This window comes from Hevea brasiliensis, chromosome 9, assembly GCF_030052815.1.
Source record: "Hevea brasiliensis isolate MT/VB/25A 57/8 chromosome 9, ASM3005281v1, whole genome shotgun sequence".
Taxonomy (NCBI): Eukaryota; Viridiplantae; Streptophyta; class Magnoliopsida; order Malpighiales; family Euphorbiaceae; genus Hevea; species Hevea brasiliensis.
Window position 1 is genome coordinate 21,418,910 of NC_079501.1, and position 16,971 is coordinate 21,435,880.

General features: G+C 32.3%; 1 protein-coding gene across 1 annotated transcript; it reads left to right on the forward strand.

Moving 5' to 3' along the window:
• The first annotated feature begins 9,229 nt into the window (after nucleotides 1-9,229).
• LOC110670734 (uncharacterized) lies at nucleotides 9,230-16,770 on the forward strand. Its single transcript, XM_021832897.2, has 12 exons — nucleotides 9,230-9,695; nucleotides 9,806-9,891; nucleotides 10,738-10,817; nucleotides 11,331-11,386; nucleotides 12,451-12,499; nucleotides 12,707-12,853; nucleotides 13,274-13,369; nucleotides 14,132-14,245; nucleotides 14,364-14,494; nucleotides 14,971-15,209; nucleotides 15,302-16,135; nucleotides 16,262-16,770. Exons 1-12 carry the CDS (start codon nucleotides 9,331-9,333, stop codon nucleotides 16,309-16,311), a joined length of 2,247 nt encoding a protein of 748 aa, XP_021688589.2. The 5' UTR covers nucleotides 9,230-9,330; the 3' UTR covers nucleotides 16,312-16,770.
• Nucleotides 16,771-16,971: the final 201 nt, after the last annotated feature.

Genomic DNA, 16,971 nt, shown 5'->3' on the forward strand with positions numbered 1-16,971 from the left:
CAGGCGCTTGATGATCAATAATTAGTTATATTTTATATTATAATTATAATTAACTAATAAATATTTATTTTTTTGTTAATTTTTTTATTATATATAATAATTTAAATACATTTTTATAATCTAAATATGCTAGAATTATAAAGAAAATATCATATAACATTTTAATTTTATTTTTACCTAAAAAAATTTTTTCTTTCATACAAAATTAAATTTAAATTATAAATAACTATATTTTATGTAATTTAATCATATCTTAATTTATAATAACTTCAATTAATAATTATTAATATATTGTGTTATAAAATAATTATAAATATAAATAATATATTTATAATATTAAAAAATAAAATAATTAACAAAATAAATTTATAAACGAGTAAATTCATGATGCGATATGCTTACACATAAGCCTTTTTAATAAATAGGTATAGATTTATAAATTTATGTTAATGGGGTAATGTATATGCACGTTCAAGCCTACAAAATATTTATATGTGTATGTGTCTAATTACAAAATATTCATAATTATTTTATATTCAAAGATATATAAAATAGTATTTTTTATTATTGTCACATTTTTTAATATTTGTATATTTTGAATCTATTATCAAATTTTTTATTCATTTATTTTCAAATATTAAATAAGGACTCAATTTTAATTTCACTTTAATCTATTAGTTAAGGGCAATTTTTTTTAATAAGTATTATTAAAAATATTATTTAATATAGTATCATGTAATAAGAAATTATTATGGCAATATTTGAATTCCATACCGCTTCCTCTTAGATATTTTAATATAAACTATTAAGTGGTCATCTAAGAAATTTTTTTTATAAAATAGTAATATAAGAATAATATTACAAATTAAAATTATGATGGATATAGAAAAAAAAAATAAAAATATTAACAAAAAACTTAAATCTAAACTCAGCATGTTTAAAAAATTAATGGCATTAATTATTTTAATTTAAAATCGATAATTAAGATTAAATTTAAATAAATTAACAAGCAATGTGTAATAGATAGTTTTGTTTTAGTTTAAACATACAAATATTATGTTTTATTTAAATAAAAATATATTAATTAATTTTAAGTAACTATAAATAAAATATAATCAATGAATAATAATTAAAATTTTTAAGTTTGTAGATAATTTATTAAATAAAATAAAAATGGCATGTAATATATATATATATATATATATATATAATTAAAGGAAAAAATTATTTTACTACATAATTTAAATTGATTTATTTGGAGGCAATTGTAGACCCCCTTTTAACAAGTCAATTGACAAATATATTAAGGCTTTTTGATAACATTAACTATTTTAATAATTGTAGCTATAAGGAGACATACAAAGTTGCTCAAATTATAGGGGAATTAAACTCATGAGCCATACTATGAAGTTGCGGAAGAGAGTTGTGGAACATTAATTACGTCATGATACTTCTATCTCTCCCAATCAATTTGGCTTCATACCCGATCGTTCAACTATGGAAGCAATATTTCTCATTAGAAGCTTGATGAAGAAATATAAATATATGAAAAAAAGATCTACACATGATTTTTATCTATTTTGAGAAGGCTTATGATACTGTTTCAAGAGTTGTCTTATGGAAAGTGTTAGAAAAAAGAGGGTATCTATTAGGTACATACAAGTGTTAAAAGATATGTGTGAAGGAGCAACTACTATTGTGTGCATAGTGGGAGGAGACACAAGAGATTTTTCTATCTTAGTTTGATTACACCAAGATTCAATTGTAAGCCCTTACCTTTTTATATTAATCCTAGATGAATTGACGAAACATATACAAGAGAGAATCCATTGGTGTATGATGTTTTGTGAATAATATAGTTCTGCTAGATGAGACGCGAGAAGAAGTCAATAGAAAACTAAAACTTTGGAGAAGTACTATAAAGTCAAAGAACTTTAAGTTAAGTAGAACGAAGACATAATACATTCATTAAAAGTTCAGTGAAGGGCGAACTGGTGATAGGGAATGAGTTAGTTTGGATGAAGTGGTACTACCCCAAAGTAATCACTTTAAATATCCCAGCTCAATCCATCAAGTAGATGGGGGATGTGAGAAGGGTGCTAGTCATAGGATTAATGTAACGATCTCACTTTAAGTAGTCCATACATTCTATTGTTCCGATGACTAACATCTGTTCGGACAGCCAGGATGTCTGGAACTAGACTTAAACTAGAGTGAGAAGACATAAATTGACTAAATAAAGACCAAGTAAAACTAAGAAAAAAAATAAAAGAAATGAAATGCCAATAGGTTAAAGGAGCCGAGGTCCCCGCGATGGATGACCCTAACGGGAAGCAACTGTGAAGACAGTTGCCAACCCCAGACTCATGGGGAACTCTGTGAGATAAATATTTGAGACTTGATTGAAAAATTTATGAGGTTTAAATGACAATAAAAATGTCAAAGGAATGCAAGAAAATAAAGACAATTGGTAAAGGTAAGTATAATTTGATGCTATCAATGAAGAGTATTTTGGTCATTTCAACCTCCGTGTTGAATTTTAACCTAAATGTTAATAAAAAAGAGTGAGAATAAAATGTTAAAAATGAATTAAAATCATGAATTTGTGTAATGGAAATGAGTAGAGAAAATAAGAAAAGAAAAAGAAAGAAAAAGAAAGAAAAAAAATTAAATGTATTTATTATGTAAGCATGACACGAGAATGATGCAATTAAAATTTATAACTAATGGAAATTAAACAAACATATAAAAGAGATAAACATACAATTAAAACCAAAAATTTGGTCTTCTTCTTCCTTGGTTCCTTCATGGCCAAACCCTTCCCTTAAAGTGCTCCACCATTTTTCAAGCTTTTAAGCTTGAATTTCTCCCCATACTCACGCTAAAACCTATACTTGTCTTCACAAAAACTTATTCCTACACATTGAGAAAGCCTTAGGTAGCCAAGCAAGTCCAAGTTGGTCACATGTGAGGTTAGTGCACTATATAAGCTTCCTTCTTTCTTTAAGCACTGTAAGCATGTTAAACTAAGTTAAAATTCCATGAAATTAAAAGAATACCATGATTAAATGAAAACCCTAATTTTGGCAACCATGGGGATAGTGATAGTTTGATGGTTTTAATTGTTATAAACTTCTTAGTGATGGAATGTGATGAGGATAAGTGAGTTAGATCATGAATTACATGTATAGAGTGAGGTTTGAAATTGAAAGTTAGGGTTTTGACCTAAATTGAAGATTTTGTGTTGTGGCTTAAAATTGATGTTGTTGAGGTTGATTGTTGAATATTTGAAGTGCCATGAATGTAATTGGAGTTTAATAGTTGGGTGGAATTAAGATTGGAAGTGTTGAATTTCTGTGCAGGATTCTGGACATATGAGTCCAGCAAGGTTATGTGACCATAAGTAGAGCCTCATTACTCCAATTGGTATGAGGGTAATTGGGCATTAAATCAAAGACATAATGACACATTTTTCATAAAGAGACCCTGCTCAAAAATTGATTATAACATGACCAAAAATTGGCTTGAATATGGGTAACCATATTCTAGACCTAGAAAAATGACCATATGAACAGTAACTGTTCAAATGGCCATAACTCACTCTAGGAAGGTCAGAATGACCTGATTTTTGAACTATTGGAAAGGTTAGATATAGTAGCACATTTTTTCATGAAGAATACAAAGCCCAGTTCTGCCTCTAACCTATCCAAATTGCTAGAATAAATTAGGTCAACAATTCTGACTAGAACCAAAACTGACTTGAAATTCTGGACTTGGACCTACTCGACTAGTTTTGACAAAAATATCATAACTTGGTCCACAAAACTGCAAATGCAGTGAAACCAAAGGCAAAATTTTTATAAGACCTAAAACTATAATTTTGGTGTTTTGACCAAAACCCAGAACCTAATAGAACTTGACAAAATTGTTAGGACAAATCAGTATCCTAATTTCTGAAATTAAACTACATAGTCGCTTGACCCCAGAATAGTATTTATATCATATCTCCCATTAGAAAACTCCAATTAAGATGAGCCACATTGTTCTGAAAACATAAGAAACAGAACTCTAACTTTGATTTAGGAACTTTTCTTGAGTGTAAGATCCCTAAAATGGGAATCAAAGACACTAATCTGAATCTGAAATCTTAAAGGCATAGGGTTTTGGAGTCCAGGTCAGTTAATTAGCCATAACTCACCCTACATAATCTGAAAAATTGTGATTCTTGAACCTGAGTGACCCTAAAATATAGGAGAACAACTTATATAGAGTATATTAGGCCTAAAAATGACTGTAGCATGTCCAAATAACTAGACAAAGTTTGATTCAAGAATCTGCTTGGTTCTGGAACCAAAAAAGGTCAATGAATAAGTTTTGATAATTTGACTATAACTTTAGTTCTAAAACTCCAAATGATATAATTCAAAAATGAAAACAAAGATAAGAATAGAAAAACAACTTTCATGAAGGAAGTGTGGCCAAACAATGGTTACATCTTAACCAATTTGCTAGGTGAAGTTAAGACACCAAATTTGGACCTTGAAAAAGGTTCACAAAATGACTTGTCATATGATATGGAATTAACCAAAATGATTTGCTAAATATAAAAGTGACATGAATATGTATATGAGACTTATGTTTCCCATCACAAGTAATATGAAAATGCTATGAAATACAACTAGTACATGACATGAAATTGCTATAGAGCACTACTAGTGCATAACAAGAAATAATAAGTCTATAAGTACTTAATAACACTAAATTGCCCAAAGTATAACTAGACTTATTGATATAGCTTAGATTAATTGGTACACCAATTAGGAACTACAGATTACGGTACTGCCCATATGAATAATCATTGATAAACAATATATGTCTATATATGGTTATTCTACAAGCTTTATATCTGCTCGTTGGCCATTTTGCCTAATTTGATTTCTGGCTTTATGCCTGCTCGCTAGCCTTGTGCCTAACATGACCGATATATACATGATAGATATATGGATGTCTAACTAGTATACTTTCGTGTATCCAGTCTTTATAGTCTGTTATAGGTTACTTGGGTACTGATGTGAATTTAATAAGACTAAATATGAAATAAATGACCAAAAAAGATCTTAATAAATTTATTGCTCCCAAAGTTCAATAAACTTGTAAATGACTCAAAATTAATGAAATTATATATAGAATAATTATTTTAATTATTTAGTTATTTTTACTCCTGTTTATGCACAATTAAGCAATTCGCTTAGCGCGTTGGTTTTACCACGCGTAGATACTAGAGACCAGCAGCAGCAGTAGTTGCCTACATAGGGATTGATCAGATTTGCTATAGTGTGGGTGTCACCTCAGCAGTCCATTTTTTTTTTGTAGGGCCCATGTGTATCTAGATTTTATATTTTGTTCATTGTACATAAGTAAACGATGTAATTTATTTTGTGATTATAAATAACTTGTAAATTATTGTATATGAATTTTATTATTGTATACGAATTTTATTATTGTATATGAATTTTATATGAATGAATGAAATATGTTTACTTGAAATTTATATGAGTAAAGATGATATGATATGATATATAGAAAGGTGAAATGTATATGAATTATTCTAACAGGTCAATAGTGGAACCTACCATACACTAATAAAACAGAGGAGACTCTATCCGGACTTCCACAAAAATAAATTATGATAAAAAAAAAATAAAGACATGGACGAATATGGACAAATAAATTGTGAAAATAAAAAAAAATTCCACACATGGACAAATACGTATAAATGGAATTTAAACTAATACGGTATAAGATAAGACAAGATAGGGTACTCCGACATCGAATGTGGCACTCTTTGCTCGGCTACACTGTAGACGGGTAAGGGGCGTCACAATTAAAGTGGGATGGTTGAAGTGGAGATGTGCCACGGGAGTTTTATGTGATCGCAAGATTTCCAATAAGTTGAAAGGAAAATTTTACCGTACAGCCATACGACCGGCCATATTATATGGTGGTGAGTGTTGAGCACTGAAGGAGTCACATGTGTCTAAGATAAGAGTTGTGGAGATGAGAATATTAAGGTGAATAAGTGGCCATACTAGACTAGATAAAATATGTAATGAAAGTATTAGAGAAAAAATATGAGTGGTACCAATTGAGGATAAGTTGAGAGAAGGGAGATTAAAGTGGTTTGATCATGTGAAGCATAGACATACGGAGGCTCCAGTTAGACAAGTAGAGTACATTGGGTTAGATGATAGAAAGAAAAGAAGGGGTAGACCTAAACTAACTTGGAGGAGAATAGTACAATATGACCTAAAAGTATTACACATTTCCGAGAATTTAACTCAAAATCGTTTAGAGTGGAGAAAGAGAATCCATATAGCCGACCCTAAATTTTTGGGATAAAGGCTTAGTTGAGTTGAGTTTTTAGTAGTCATCAACTGTTTTACTAACCGTTAACTATTATATATTAATTTTTTTATAATTTATTTTACTAGCTATTAGCTATTGTATATTAATTTTTTTGTAGTTAGTTATTTATATAGTGATTTAAATTAAAAATCTTCATTAAAAATGTTTATTATTGTCATGACCCAACTTATGGGCTGAACCGACACTAGGACTTGGGCCAGCTTAAAGCTCTCGAGGCCCATAGTAAGCCTAACTATTTCTTAACCTAATCCTAAGGCCCATTTTGAGTCCAATTTCAAGAAATCAACCGGACAGAGTCCTGCTATAACATGGACCATCTAACAGAGAGTTTGTAACTCACTCGACCTGTAAACATAATATAAAACAATTTGGGGAGCTCAGCTCACTCTCCACATACTCATCATGTCATAAAATTAAATGGGAGCTCAGCTCCCTCATCCAATCAAATCATACATGCATTTAATAATATTACAGACTCAAATCAAATAAAATTCTTCTAACACATGTGGAGTTTTAGAATTTAGTAAAGTTCTACAAAACATAACAGATATTACTAAATGACCTGCGAAGGAGAGACAGATTAGAACACAATAAGAAATCTCCTGTATCCTGGAAAAATAAGGTGAATAGGATTGAGCGTTCAACTCAGAGAGTAAAATACCAATTTTAAGTACAATTTCTATAGCTATATGAAGCTAATGCATCCTAAAAAGTGGAATATAACACTTCATAGTTTTCATCTAATTCACATCGTAAACAACAAAAGGGTAATTTGGATTACTCACACACTCATATAATATTCAAACAGTACATATATGGGAGCTGATCCCATATACAGCTCTCTTAATCCAACTTTTACCAGTGAGTACATCTCAAGCCGGACTTTTTCTTAATAGACCAAATGCGGGGGCCAGCGAGATTATCTCGAGCCGTGCCTACCCTGACTTATCCATAAAAGGATCGGGTCCCAGCGAGTTAAGCTCCAGCTGCGTCTACCCATACTGTCCATATCCAATATCACACAACACAAGTACGCCAACACACGCACACTACTCCAAATTACCATAAAACAGCATTCATAACATTTTATCAAATAATGATGCAATATAAAAAGTGCACAGTATTTAACTACACAAATATATATTTACAAGTGATGCATGGGCATGCCTGAACATATAATAATATTGAAATTATAGTTAAAATTAATATTTTACTTACAGACGTAAACTAAGGTCAATGTGGTAGCTGGGCGGAGGAGAAAGGCTGTCCCGGCTCACCTGACAGTTACATTACATTTATTTAATATAATTGACTCAATATAAGCTTAAAAAGAACTAAAGACACCATAAGTTGTGCCGAAAATCCGGCAGAGTTCCCTCTATACCTAGAACTTACCTAATCAGCAAAAGGGTTCAAAAATACACTTTATATTCACAAGTTACATAACCATATCTCAATCACATCACATGGTCCCTCCTGGACCCATCCAAACAGTCAACAGCCATAATTTTGAAAACTTACAATTTAGTCCCTACAACTAACCCTTTTTGCAAAAACTACCAAAATGAGCTCTAAAAATTCTAAAAGTTTACCCCGCGGTCTTTATAAATATTACTAAGCTAATACAAAAGGAATTATAATTTTCTAACTATCCACGAATATTTTATGAAATTTTATTCTAAACCCAACACTATAAAATTGAAGAAACTCGTAGTTCGGGTTTACCAGTGCCAATTCTGACGCTTGAAGCGCGTCCGGGGTATCTTAAAATGGTGGGATAGCCTATAACTTTAACTTAGTTCTGAAGTGATTCCGGTAGCTTATCTGTTCAGCCCAAAATTGTAAATCCGGGCGACAGTCGAGTTGCCAAGAAACGAAAGTACCTATACAAAGTTCATAATACCATGGGTTAGACTAAAATATTTATGTTTATATACAAATATATTATTTAAAAATTAAGGGTGTTACAATTATATTAACTATTGAATATAAATATAGTGATGTCATCTTATTAATTATAGTAAAAATATTTTTTTAATCTCTAAAAGTTAGTATAAATATTGTGTCACTAAATAATATAAATAAAATTAAAGAAGTAATAGTTTAACAGTTAAAATACTAAATATTACCTTAAAAATTATTACAGAGACTAAACGAGTTTTAAAGCGAGCCAACCCATATATACATTCAACGAGCCTTCAAACGAGTTTATTTGCAAATCTTAATGAGCTGAGTAATATTGAGTTTAAGTTCAACTTATTTAATTAGTTTGAACTTGATTCGTTTAAAAAATAAATCAAATCAAGTTTGAGTTTTTATCAAGCAAAACCTTAAATAATTTGCGAGTATTTTACAACTTTTATATATATATAAAAATATATAAAAATAATTAAATATGTAATTAAAGTGATGTAATTAAAATTTAATAAGAGTAATAAAAATAAATACATAATAATAATATAAATTGATTATGCAGAAATTTATATAATTATATAAATAAAAAATAAAAACTTCTTTCTTTTATCTTAGAGGAGTACTATTTATCTCAAAATAGGAAAAAGAAAGGGTAAATGTTACCCTCAAAATTTTCCATTATCCCTAGAACTGTACCAAACAAACTTAATGGAAAGTAAATGTGTTATATATATATATATATATATATATATATATATATATATATATTCAAAAATTAAACATATATAATATTTAAAAAAAAAAGTTTGGTCCCAAAATTGAAATTTATGAGAAAAAAGCCCAAACCCAGAGACGCAGCCCGCAGACGTAAAACAACCCAAACCGCCCCATTTGCCACCTCCAATTCGAGATCTGTTAAATTTATAAAACTCCTGGTGGCGCGTTTGCCCCCACCGTCTCTCTGTCTCTGCTAGTCACACAGCAGTAAAAATGACGACCTCTATGGGACCTCCACCTCCTAAAAACCCTAACCCCTCGCCCTCCACCGCCGCCTCCTCCACCACGATGACGACCTCCGAACAACCCAAAACTCTCGACGAACCTCAAGATTCTTTAGTGAAAGGCCATATGGGCCCACCTCCACCACCGCCCCCGAGAAACACTATACCTTCCGAATCGGAAGCCGTCGAAAATCCAAATTTGAACTCACCCAATTCCAATTCAATACAGCCCTCTGAACAGAGCGTGAAGCGGTCCTCAGTGCCTTACACCATTCCTGAATGGAGCGGGCCTCCTTGCCATAACTTTTACCTTGAAGTTCTCAAAGATGGCTCCATCATTGAGCAATTGGATATGTAAGTGATTTGAAAATTCATTTCATTTGCTATATTTATGGTGTTACAATGTTAATTATTGAAAAATCTAATCGAATTCAGTTGCCATTTCTATGTTGATGATTATGCAGCTACGAGAAGGGGGCTTATATGTTTGGGCGTGTAGATCTCTGCGATTTTGTTCTTGAGCATCCTACCATCTCTCGATTCCATGCTGGTACTTGCTTGCTTCTTTCTTCTTCTAGTGGTATTGTATGTAGTTGATCAATTAGGTTTGTAATGCGTTTAATGGACAAACTTAGCTTCAAGTTAATACAAGTTGTGATCAAAGACGTTGGAATGGCAAGTTAATTGGTTTAGATTGTGCAAGGGGCAAAAATATTTATAGTGGTCGAGCCATAATACTTAGAAAAGCTAAAGAAATCCAATTAATCCTTTCTGTTATGTCTGTTATTATGCTGAGCTGTGATTATGTAATGCGCTCAGTGTTAGGCTCAAAGCCTGCATTTAGTTTTGTGATGCTAGCTTGCTGCTTTAACAATTGTTATGCCTATACTCCTTAAGCTTCTGGCCTATGTTAAAAATAGGCGGAATCATGAACTTAGCTGTAAAAGTGCTAATACCTTTGCTTAATCTTCTAAATTATTTTAGGTAACTACTTACATTGGCTATAAACGGTGTTTGGAAGTTATAGTTGGGATTAGAAAGGAAGATTGTTCAAAAAATAATCCCACAACACGCACCTGCGCGCACACACATATGGAGACTAGAATAACTAAAAAAGAAAGATAGAAGAAAAAAATGGACACAAGGAATTTTACATGGTTTGGCCATATGCCTACGTCCACAGAGAGCCACCTGCGACTTTTCAATATTAAGGAGAGACTCACTAGTGCCCTATTACATAGAGAACAGGGTTTTTCTCTTTATGCTAGGAATATGAAAAACTGCAAATTGCAACAATAACTCATTTGTTGGAATTTTGAGCATGGATTATTGGAAAATTGTTAGTGATACTGATGGATGATTATGATATAATTAACTATGTATATCTCTTTGTTAGTTCTCCAGTTCAAAAGAAATGGAGATGCCTACCTTTATGACCTCAACAGCACACATGGTACTTTCATTAACAAGTGTCAGGTATTACCATGTAGTTATTCTTTTTTTTTTTTTTTTAATGTGTTATTGCATTAAATTTTTTAATATTTAACTTTCCTTAGTTGAATATGAAGTTCTTAATTATATGTGTCAAGTTTTATTTTGTCAATGAAATGTATAATGTGTCATTTGTCTTCTCTTACATGTCAAGGAATATATGCTCTTTGAATTGAAGTTATATTGTCATTAAAAGTCTTTCCTTGGAATCATGATTTTGTATCTAATGCTGTTTTGTGTCGGAATATCTTTCAAAAGGGCAGACTTGGCTCATAAAATGAAGTTTTGGAAAAAGCATTTGAAACCTTTTTCTAGTTTTTGGTATCAAGTCCTCAGCCCTCAACCTTTTCTAGGCATTCAATGTCAATTTGGTGTTATTGAGCACAATTCATAACAGATGTTAGGAGAGTGAAACACATTCTGTTAGCTGTAAGTAGGCACAATGATTGGGTGCTCAACTCCTTAATGTTTTTAATTGCTTTCCATTTATGTTTTCAGGTTGAGAAAAAGGTTTATGTGGAACTACATGTTGGTGATATCATTCGATTTGGCCTGTGAGTTTCTTTTTTACTTTATTTTTTACTTTGCCTTTTCTTTTGTACCTTCCTTCCCCCATTTTCTGATCAATAAAGAGGACACAAAAGGAGTGGTACTCATGTGTAATAGGAGTATACCCTCCTAGTATCTCCCCCCCTCCCCCTCTTCTCTCCTATTCTCAAGCTATCCATAAAATTTACAAAAAACAAAATGGTAACAACTGAAAGGCCCATCTATAAACAGGCAGTATGCAACAGCTTATCTTTATGATTATCTAATGAAGATTTCATTTTTCTTAAAAGCTCACAAATTTTATTTTCCCCAAGACCCAAGTTAATCTGTAAATTAAGTTTTGGAATTGCATCTCGTGTCTCAGGCTCATCTTTGTAACAACTCCAAGGATCAAATTCTGTCTCTGCATACTTCAAGTAGAGATCCCATTGATCCCAATGTTAAATCTATTTATTCAGCAGTTCCCTAGGGTTATTTCCCATTCATCCTCTATTCCCATCTTGAAAAAGGAAAGATATATTTGCTAAGCAGTTCTACCATCTCATCAAATTGCCAAATTTCAAAAACTTTTGAAGATGCTTTCTTTTTCCATGCAGTTTCCTATGAAAAGTGCTCTTTCCTAGTTCCTCTGTACGTTTCAAACGGTTTTCCAAGCTTACCTTTTCCTTTTCTTTTCTTTTTTTTTTTTTCCCACTCCTTGTAATAACTGTTACTTCCCTCCTTTTCTTCTTTTGCGGATAAGCTTACGGGGAGAATATTTATTTAGCAATTAAACGAGCAAACATCAAATGTAGGGAATTGGTCAAAATAATTTTTGTTTTCTGATCAAGTGATTTCAAGATTGAGAAAACATAGAGAATTACCTTAAAAATTTATTTCCCCCCCTTGTTTAATAGTTTTATACATTATTATAATAATGCACCTATAGTTATTACTGTAAATGGTCAATGTCTGATGCTTCTTGGTTCATATATTCTTTATTCTCCATTACTATGATATTTTGTATATGTGGTAGAAGTAGATTCTCGTTTTGATTCACATACATTTTTTGATTATTTTTATTGCACAGTTCATCTCGATTGTACATATTCCAAGGGCCATCTGAATTGATGCTCCCGGTAAGACTGTTATAACCATGCACACACATAATTAGTTAATGATTAGTTTGCATCAGAGATTATATATATATATAATTATTTATTTTCTCCAAAATTTACATAAAAGTTGCTATGTTCACCAAGTTTTCATATGCATGTGATTTTAAAAGCTGTTAGCAATTATTATGCATCATGTTCAATAATCTGTGGTCTGGTTTTATGTTGTAGGAAAAAGACTTGAAGCTTCTTAGAGAAGCTAAGTTCCGGCAAGAGATGCTTGATCGAGAAGCTTCACTTCGACGAGCAAGAGCAGAAGCATCTGTTGCAGATGGTATCTCATGGGGCATGGGAGAAGATGCTGTTGAAGAAGATGAGGTTGGTGGTACAATTTAATTTCTATGTAATTTTGCCAGAAAAATCATTATATCCTTTCTATTACTGTTGTTAACTTAGCCATTATTCTCATACATGATATAATATTGCTAATTTGTTATTGACTCGTCTGCAATGAATGTAAGGCATGTTATGCTATGGTTAACAGGAAGTCAAGTAAATGCAAAGACAATTTGTTCTTTCTCTCCTGACTGAGCCAGAACTTCACTACTATTTCATGTGCTTTACTTAAATCTTCATTTGTAACACTTTCACTCTTGGAAAATCTTGTCCTTGAATTCTTGACTGTCTTGTATACCAAATATTTTTCTGCATATTTAAGTTTAGACTTATCTTATATGGATTTGAAAGCTGATAAATATTTATTCCTCTTCCCCTGTTTCTGTTGTTTTGGATATCTAGGATGATGGCGATGAAATTACTTGGCAAACCTACAAAGGACAACTTACAGAGAAGCAGGAGAAAACCCGTGATAAAATAATCAAACGAACTGAAAAGGTGAGTGGTTTCCATTAATCTGTAATAAGACTAATAAGCTTATGCCCTTCTCTCTTTTATACCTTAGATTACTTTGTAGTTAGTAATCTATGTTTGAGAATATCAAAATGTTTATTTTGTTGAGATTTACTAAACTCTCTCTCTCTCTCTCTCTCTCTCTCTCTCTCTCTCGTATTACATTTTTTATGGGACTTAGAAGTTTTCCATCTAATGGCAAGCGACTTGTACATGCCGGTATACCTGATTGATGATTGATAGAGAAGAAAAAGTTCTCATTACATGATAATCACTTGCAGCTATTGAAACTTATAAAGTTGTAGAAATATTGTATAATGAGAATGTCAGTTGAGATCAGAAAGTTCCTTGGTTAGCTATTTTTACATTGATATTGTTATTATAATTTGACAGTCTACAAAATTATTCAATAAAATTTCTATAAACCTGATTGATTGGAGCAGCAATTATTTCTAAAGCTAAGTGAGGAAAAGTTACAAGTGAGGAGCAAAATATCTTGTAACTGATAGAATTTTATAATTTCTGATAAAAGAAGGTTTCATTAAGAGAAGAGATGAGAAGTTGCATTCATGGTAGAGATTAAGAGAAAAGGCAAGGAAACATATGCACTGTAATGCTTCCCAATATTGCTACACATCAGCAAGGGGATATTCATTTATTGTGTCTAGTGGTTTTTGAAACAACTTTTTGTTCCTCATGTTCATTATGTTGCTCATATTTTATTATACCACAAATTTTTGGTTGTAGATTGCTCATATGAAGAAAGAAATAGATGCTATTCGTGCTAAAGATATTGCTCAAGGTGGGTTGACACAAGGGCAGCAAACTCAGATTGCTCGGAATGAACAAAGAATGACACAGGTAAAAGCTGGTCTTTCTCCCAATTATTTTCTAGTGGTTCTCTATTTTGCTCTTGGAAAGGATTGCTCTTTTGATTTCTCCCCACTTCTACATGCTCTTTTCTCATATCTGTTAATAGATCTTGGAAGAACTGGAAAACTTGGAAGAAACGTTAAATGAAAGTATCCAGGAAAGTATTGGCGCACGTGCTGGAAGGAAATCTAGCAGCATGAAAAAAGGAACAGCAGAAGATGATGAGGATTTTTTGAGGTACGTCACCATTGCCAAAGTTTATTTTAAAATTGACAATTTTAACAGTTCATGAAAGGAGCAAATGACAATGAAATATTGTGATTTTATCTTTTCTCATACTTTTTTCGTCTGCATGGTTTTCTACTTGGATCAGAATGACTATCATGATTTAAATGATTGATCAATTGCACATTTGATGAGTTTTCAATATGTCTTCTTCTAAGTTGCTGAAGTTTAGCTACAATAAGGGAGAAACTTTTTTTTTTTTAAATTACCTTCCTTCTTTAAAATATGATACAATTACAACAATTAATATGGAGGATTGCTTTATCATTTCAAGAAAACTTATTTGGAAACAATGGGATTATAATTTTTAAAGAGCTCTGCCGTAATTTGTAGTTATAACTAAATCTCAGCGATGTAGATGTAATTTACTCTTTTGAATTATTATGCATATTAAGCCAATAGAAATGTTTGTCTTTTACTCTTTGAAGTGATGATGATGAATTCTATGACCGGACAAAGAAGCATTCAATACAAAAGTCAAATGAAAATCAATCAATTGAAACTGCTGATAGTCTTCTTGACAAGAGAGACAACATCATGAAAGAAATGGAAGACAAAAAGGAGTTGCTTTTGATTGAGAAGAATAAAACAGCATTTGAAACTGCAGCAGAAACTGAAGCTGGAGACACACTCGATGCTTACATGTCGGGACTGTCGTCTCAACTAGGTAGGGAAGAAATAATCTAGGTATTATATTTTTGAGAAGCATTTTATCTTTACTTCTTTTCTGGCTGATTTCCTTTACTTGTCACTTGTCAGGGCTTGATAAAACTGTACAAATTGAAAAAGAATTGTCTGCTCTCCAATCTGAACTGGATAGGATCTTCTTTCTCTTGAAAATTGCCGACCCATCTGGAGAGGCTGCTAAGAAAAGGGATTCAAGAGTACAAGGACAGAAACCTGATAATTATAAAGCTGAAGCACCTGCTGCTGCTACCAAAAAGCAATCTACTGTGGAACCAAAGAAAAGCAGTGGGGTGGGAAAACCAATAGATGCCTCGAAGAAGAAAGACACAACTCCAGATTCCATGGTTGCTACCATAGAGTCAGACAATAAGCCAGAAGCTGACAAGGTTGTTGATGCACCTGAGGTTAAACCTGCTGTTTACACTGTTGTAAAGCCTCAGTGGCTTGGTGCAGTGAATGATACAGAAGTGAAAGAGACGAAACAAGAAGTGTTGAATATAGATGAGGCTTACCAATTCGTGGATTATAAAGACAGGCAAAAGATCTTGCTTAATGTGGATGGTGCACAGGATAAGATGGATTCAGGCATTGAAAGTGCTGCTCCTGGGTTGATAATAAGGAAGCAGAAGGAAACTGAGGGACCTGGAACCAATGATAACAAAGCTACTGAACAGTCCATGGCATCCACCATAGAAGCCAAGCTCACAGCAGAAGATGCTGTGGCATTGTTACTGAAGCATAAGAGAGGATATCATGCAGAAGATGAGGTTGGAGGACATGAAAGCCGGGAAGTAGGCCAAAGTCAACATAATAAGGATAACAAAAGACCAAAAAGAGTGCTTGGCCCTGAGAAACCATCATTTCTCAACGGCAATTCAGATTATGAATCATGGGTCCCTCCTGAAGGTATAAGCCTTTTCTTTGTGTGACTAGTTCAAGTTTTGGTAAACATTAGCAACTGAATGTATAGACCATTATCATATACCAGTTTGCTGTTTCTTCTCACCATTTTTTAATTAATATTCTATGCAGGACAATCAGGTGATGGGCGAACCTCTCTGAATGACCGATATGGATATTGATGTGACATTCTTGTCTTGTCATGACATGGGCCCTAAGCATGACCTGTTGTGGGCAAACATGTTTTACAAGGGTATGATGACGCTGAACTTTACTTAAGCCTTAATGATGACAGTTCGAGTCAGACGCATCCTGCAAAATAATGTGCTTTTGTTTAACAACTCCAAGGCAAATAGAGAAGGGTGGTTGAAAGCTGTTCTGTGTTATTGATCTAGTTGCATTTGGCGAACTTATAATTAAAAATCATTTAGGTTGGAGATGTTCTTCAGGGATCATTTCTAGATCAAGAGAATGCCACACCTTAGTTGCATTTGGACAAGCATTAAGGGTCATGAAGGATTTAATGCACTAATGTCCAGAAAAATGCAGTTTATACTGATGTGTAAATATCAAATAGTTTCGTCCAAACATGTAGTCAAATAAAAAGATACTAGCAATTCAAGCAAGGATTGGTTTTGGAAGCCCTATTACAAGATAGTCATATGTGTTTTATTTTTGCAGCTGAAAATAATTGGTGCTGCGGTGATTATAAAAGTGAATGGATAAATGTAAAAAGTGAGTAAATTGGATTAACGCTTTCAATTGAACAAGTAAAAAATCTTAAAAAATAAAAGGAGTATGTTTTCAATCATGCGTAAATCATTATTTTTTTTTTCTGTTTA

Coding starts and splice junctions, on each gene's coding strand:
- LOC110670734 (XM_021832897.2), top strand. CDS start 9,331: ATGACGACCTCTATGGGACCTCCACCTCCTAAAAACCCTAACCCCTCG. Junction 12,854..13,273: donor ATGCTGTTGAAGAAGATGAG/GTTGGTGGTACA, acceptor TTGGATATCTAG/GATGATGGCGATGAAATTAC. Junction 15,210..15,301: donor GGGACTGTCGTCTCAACTAG/GTAGGGAAGAAA, acceptor GTCACTTGTCAG/GGCTTGATAAAACTGTACAA.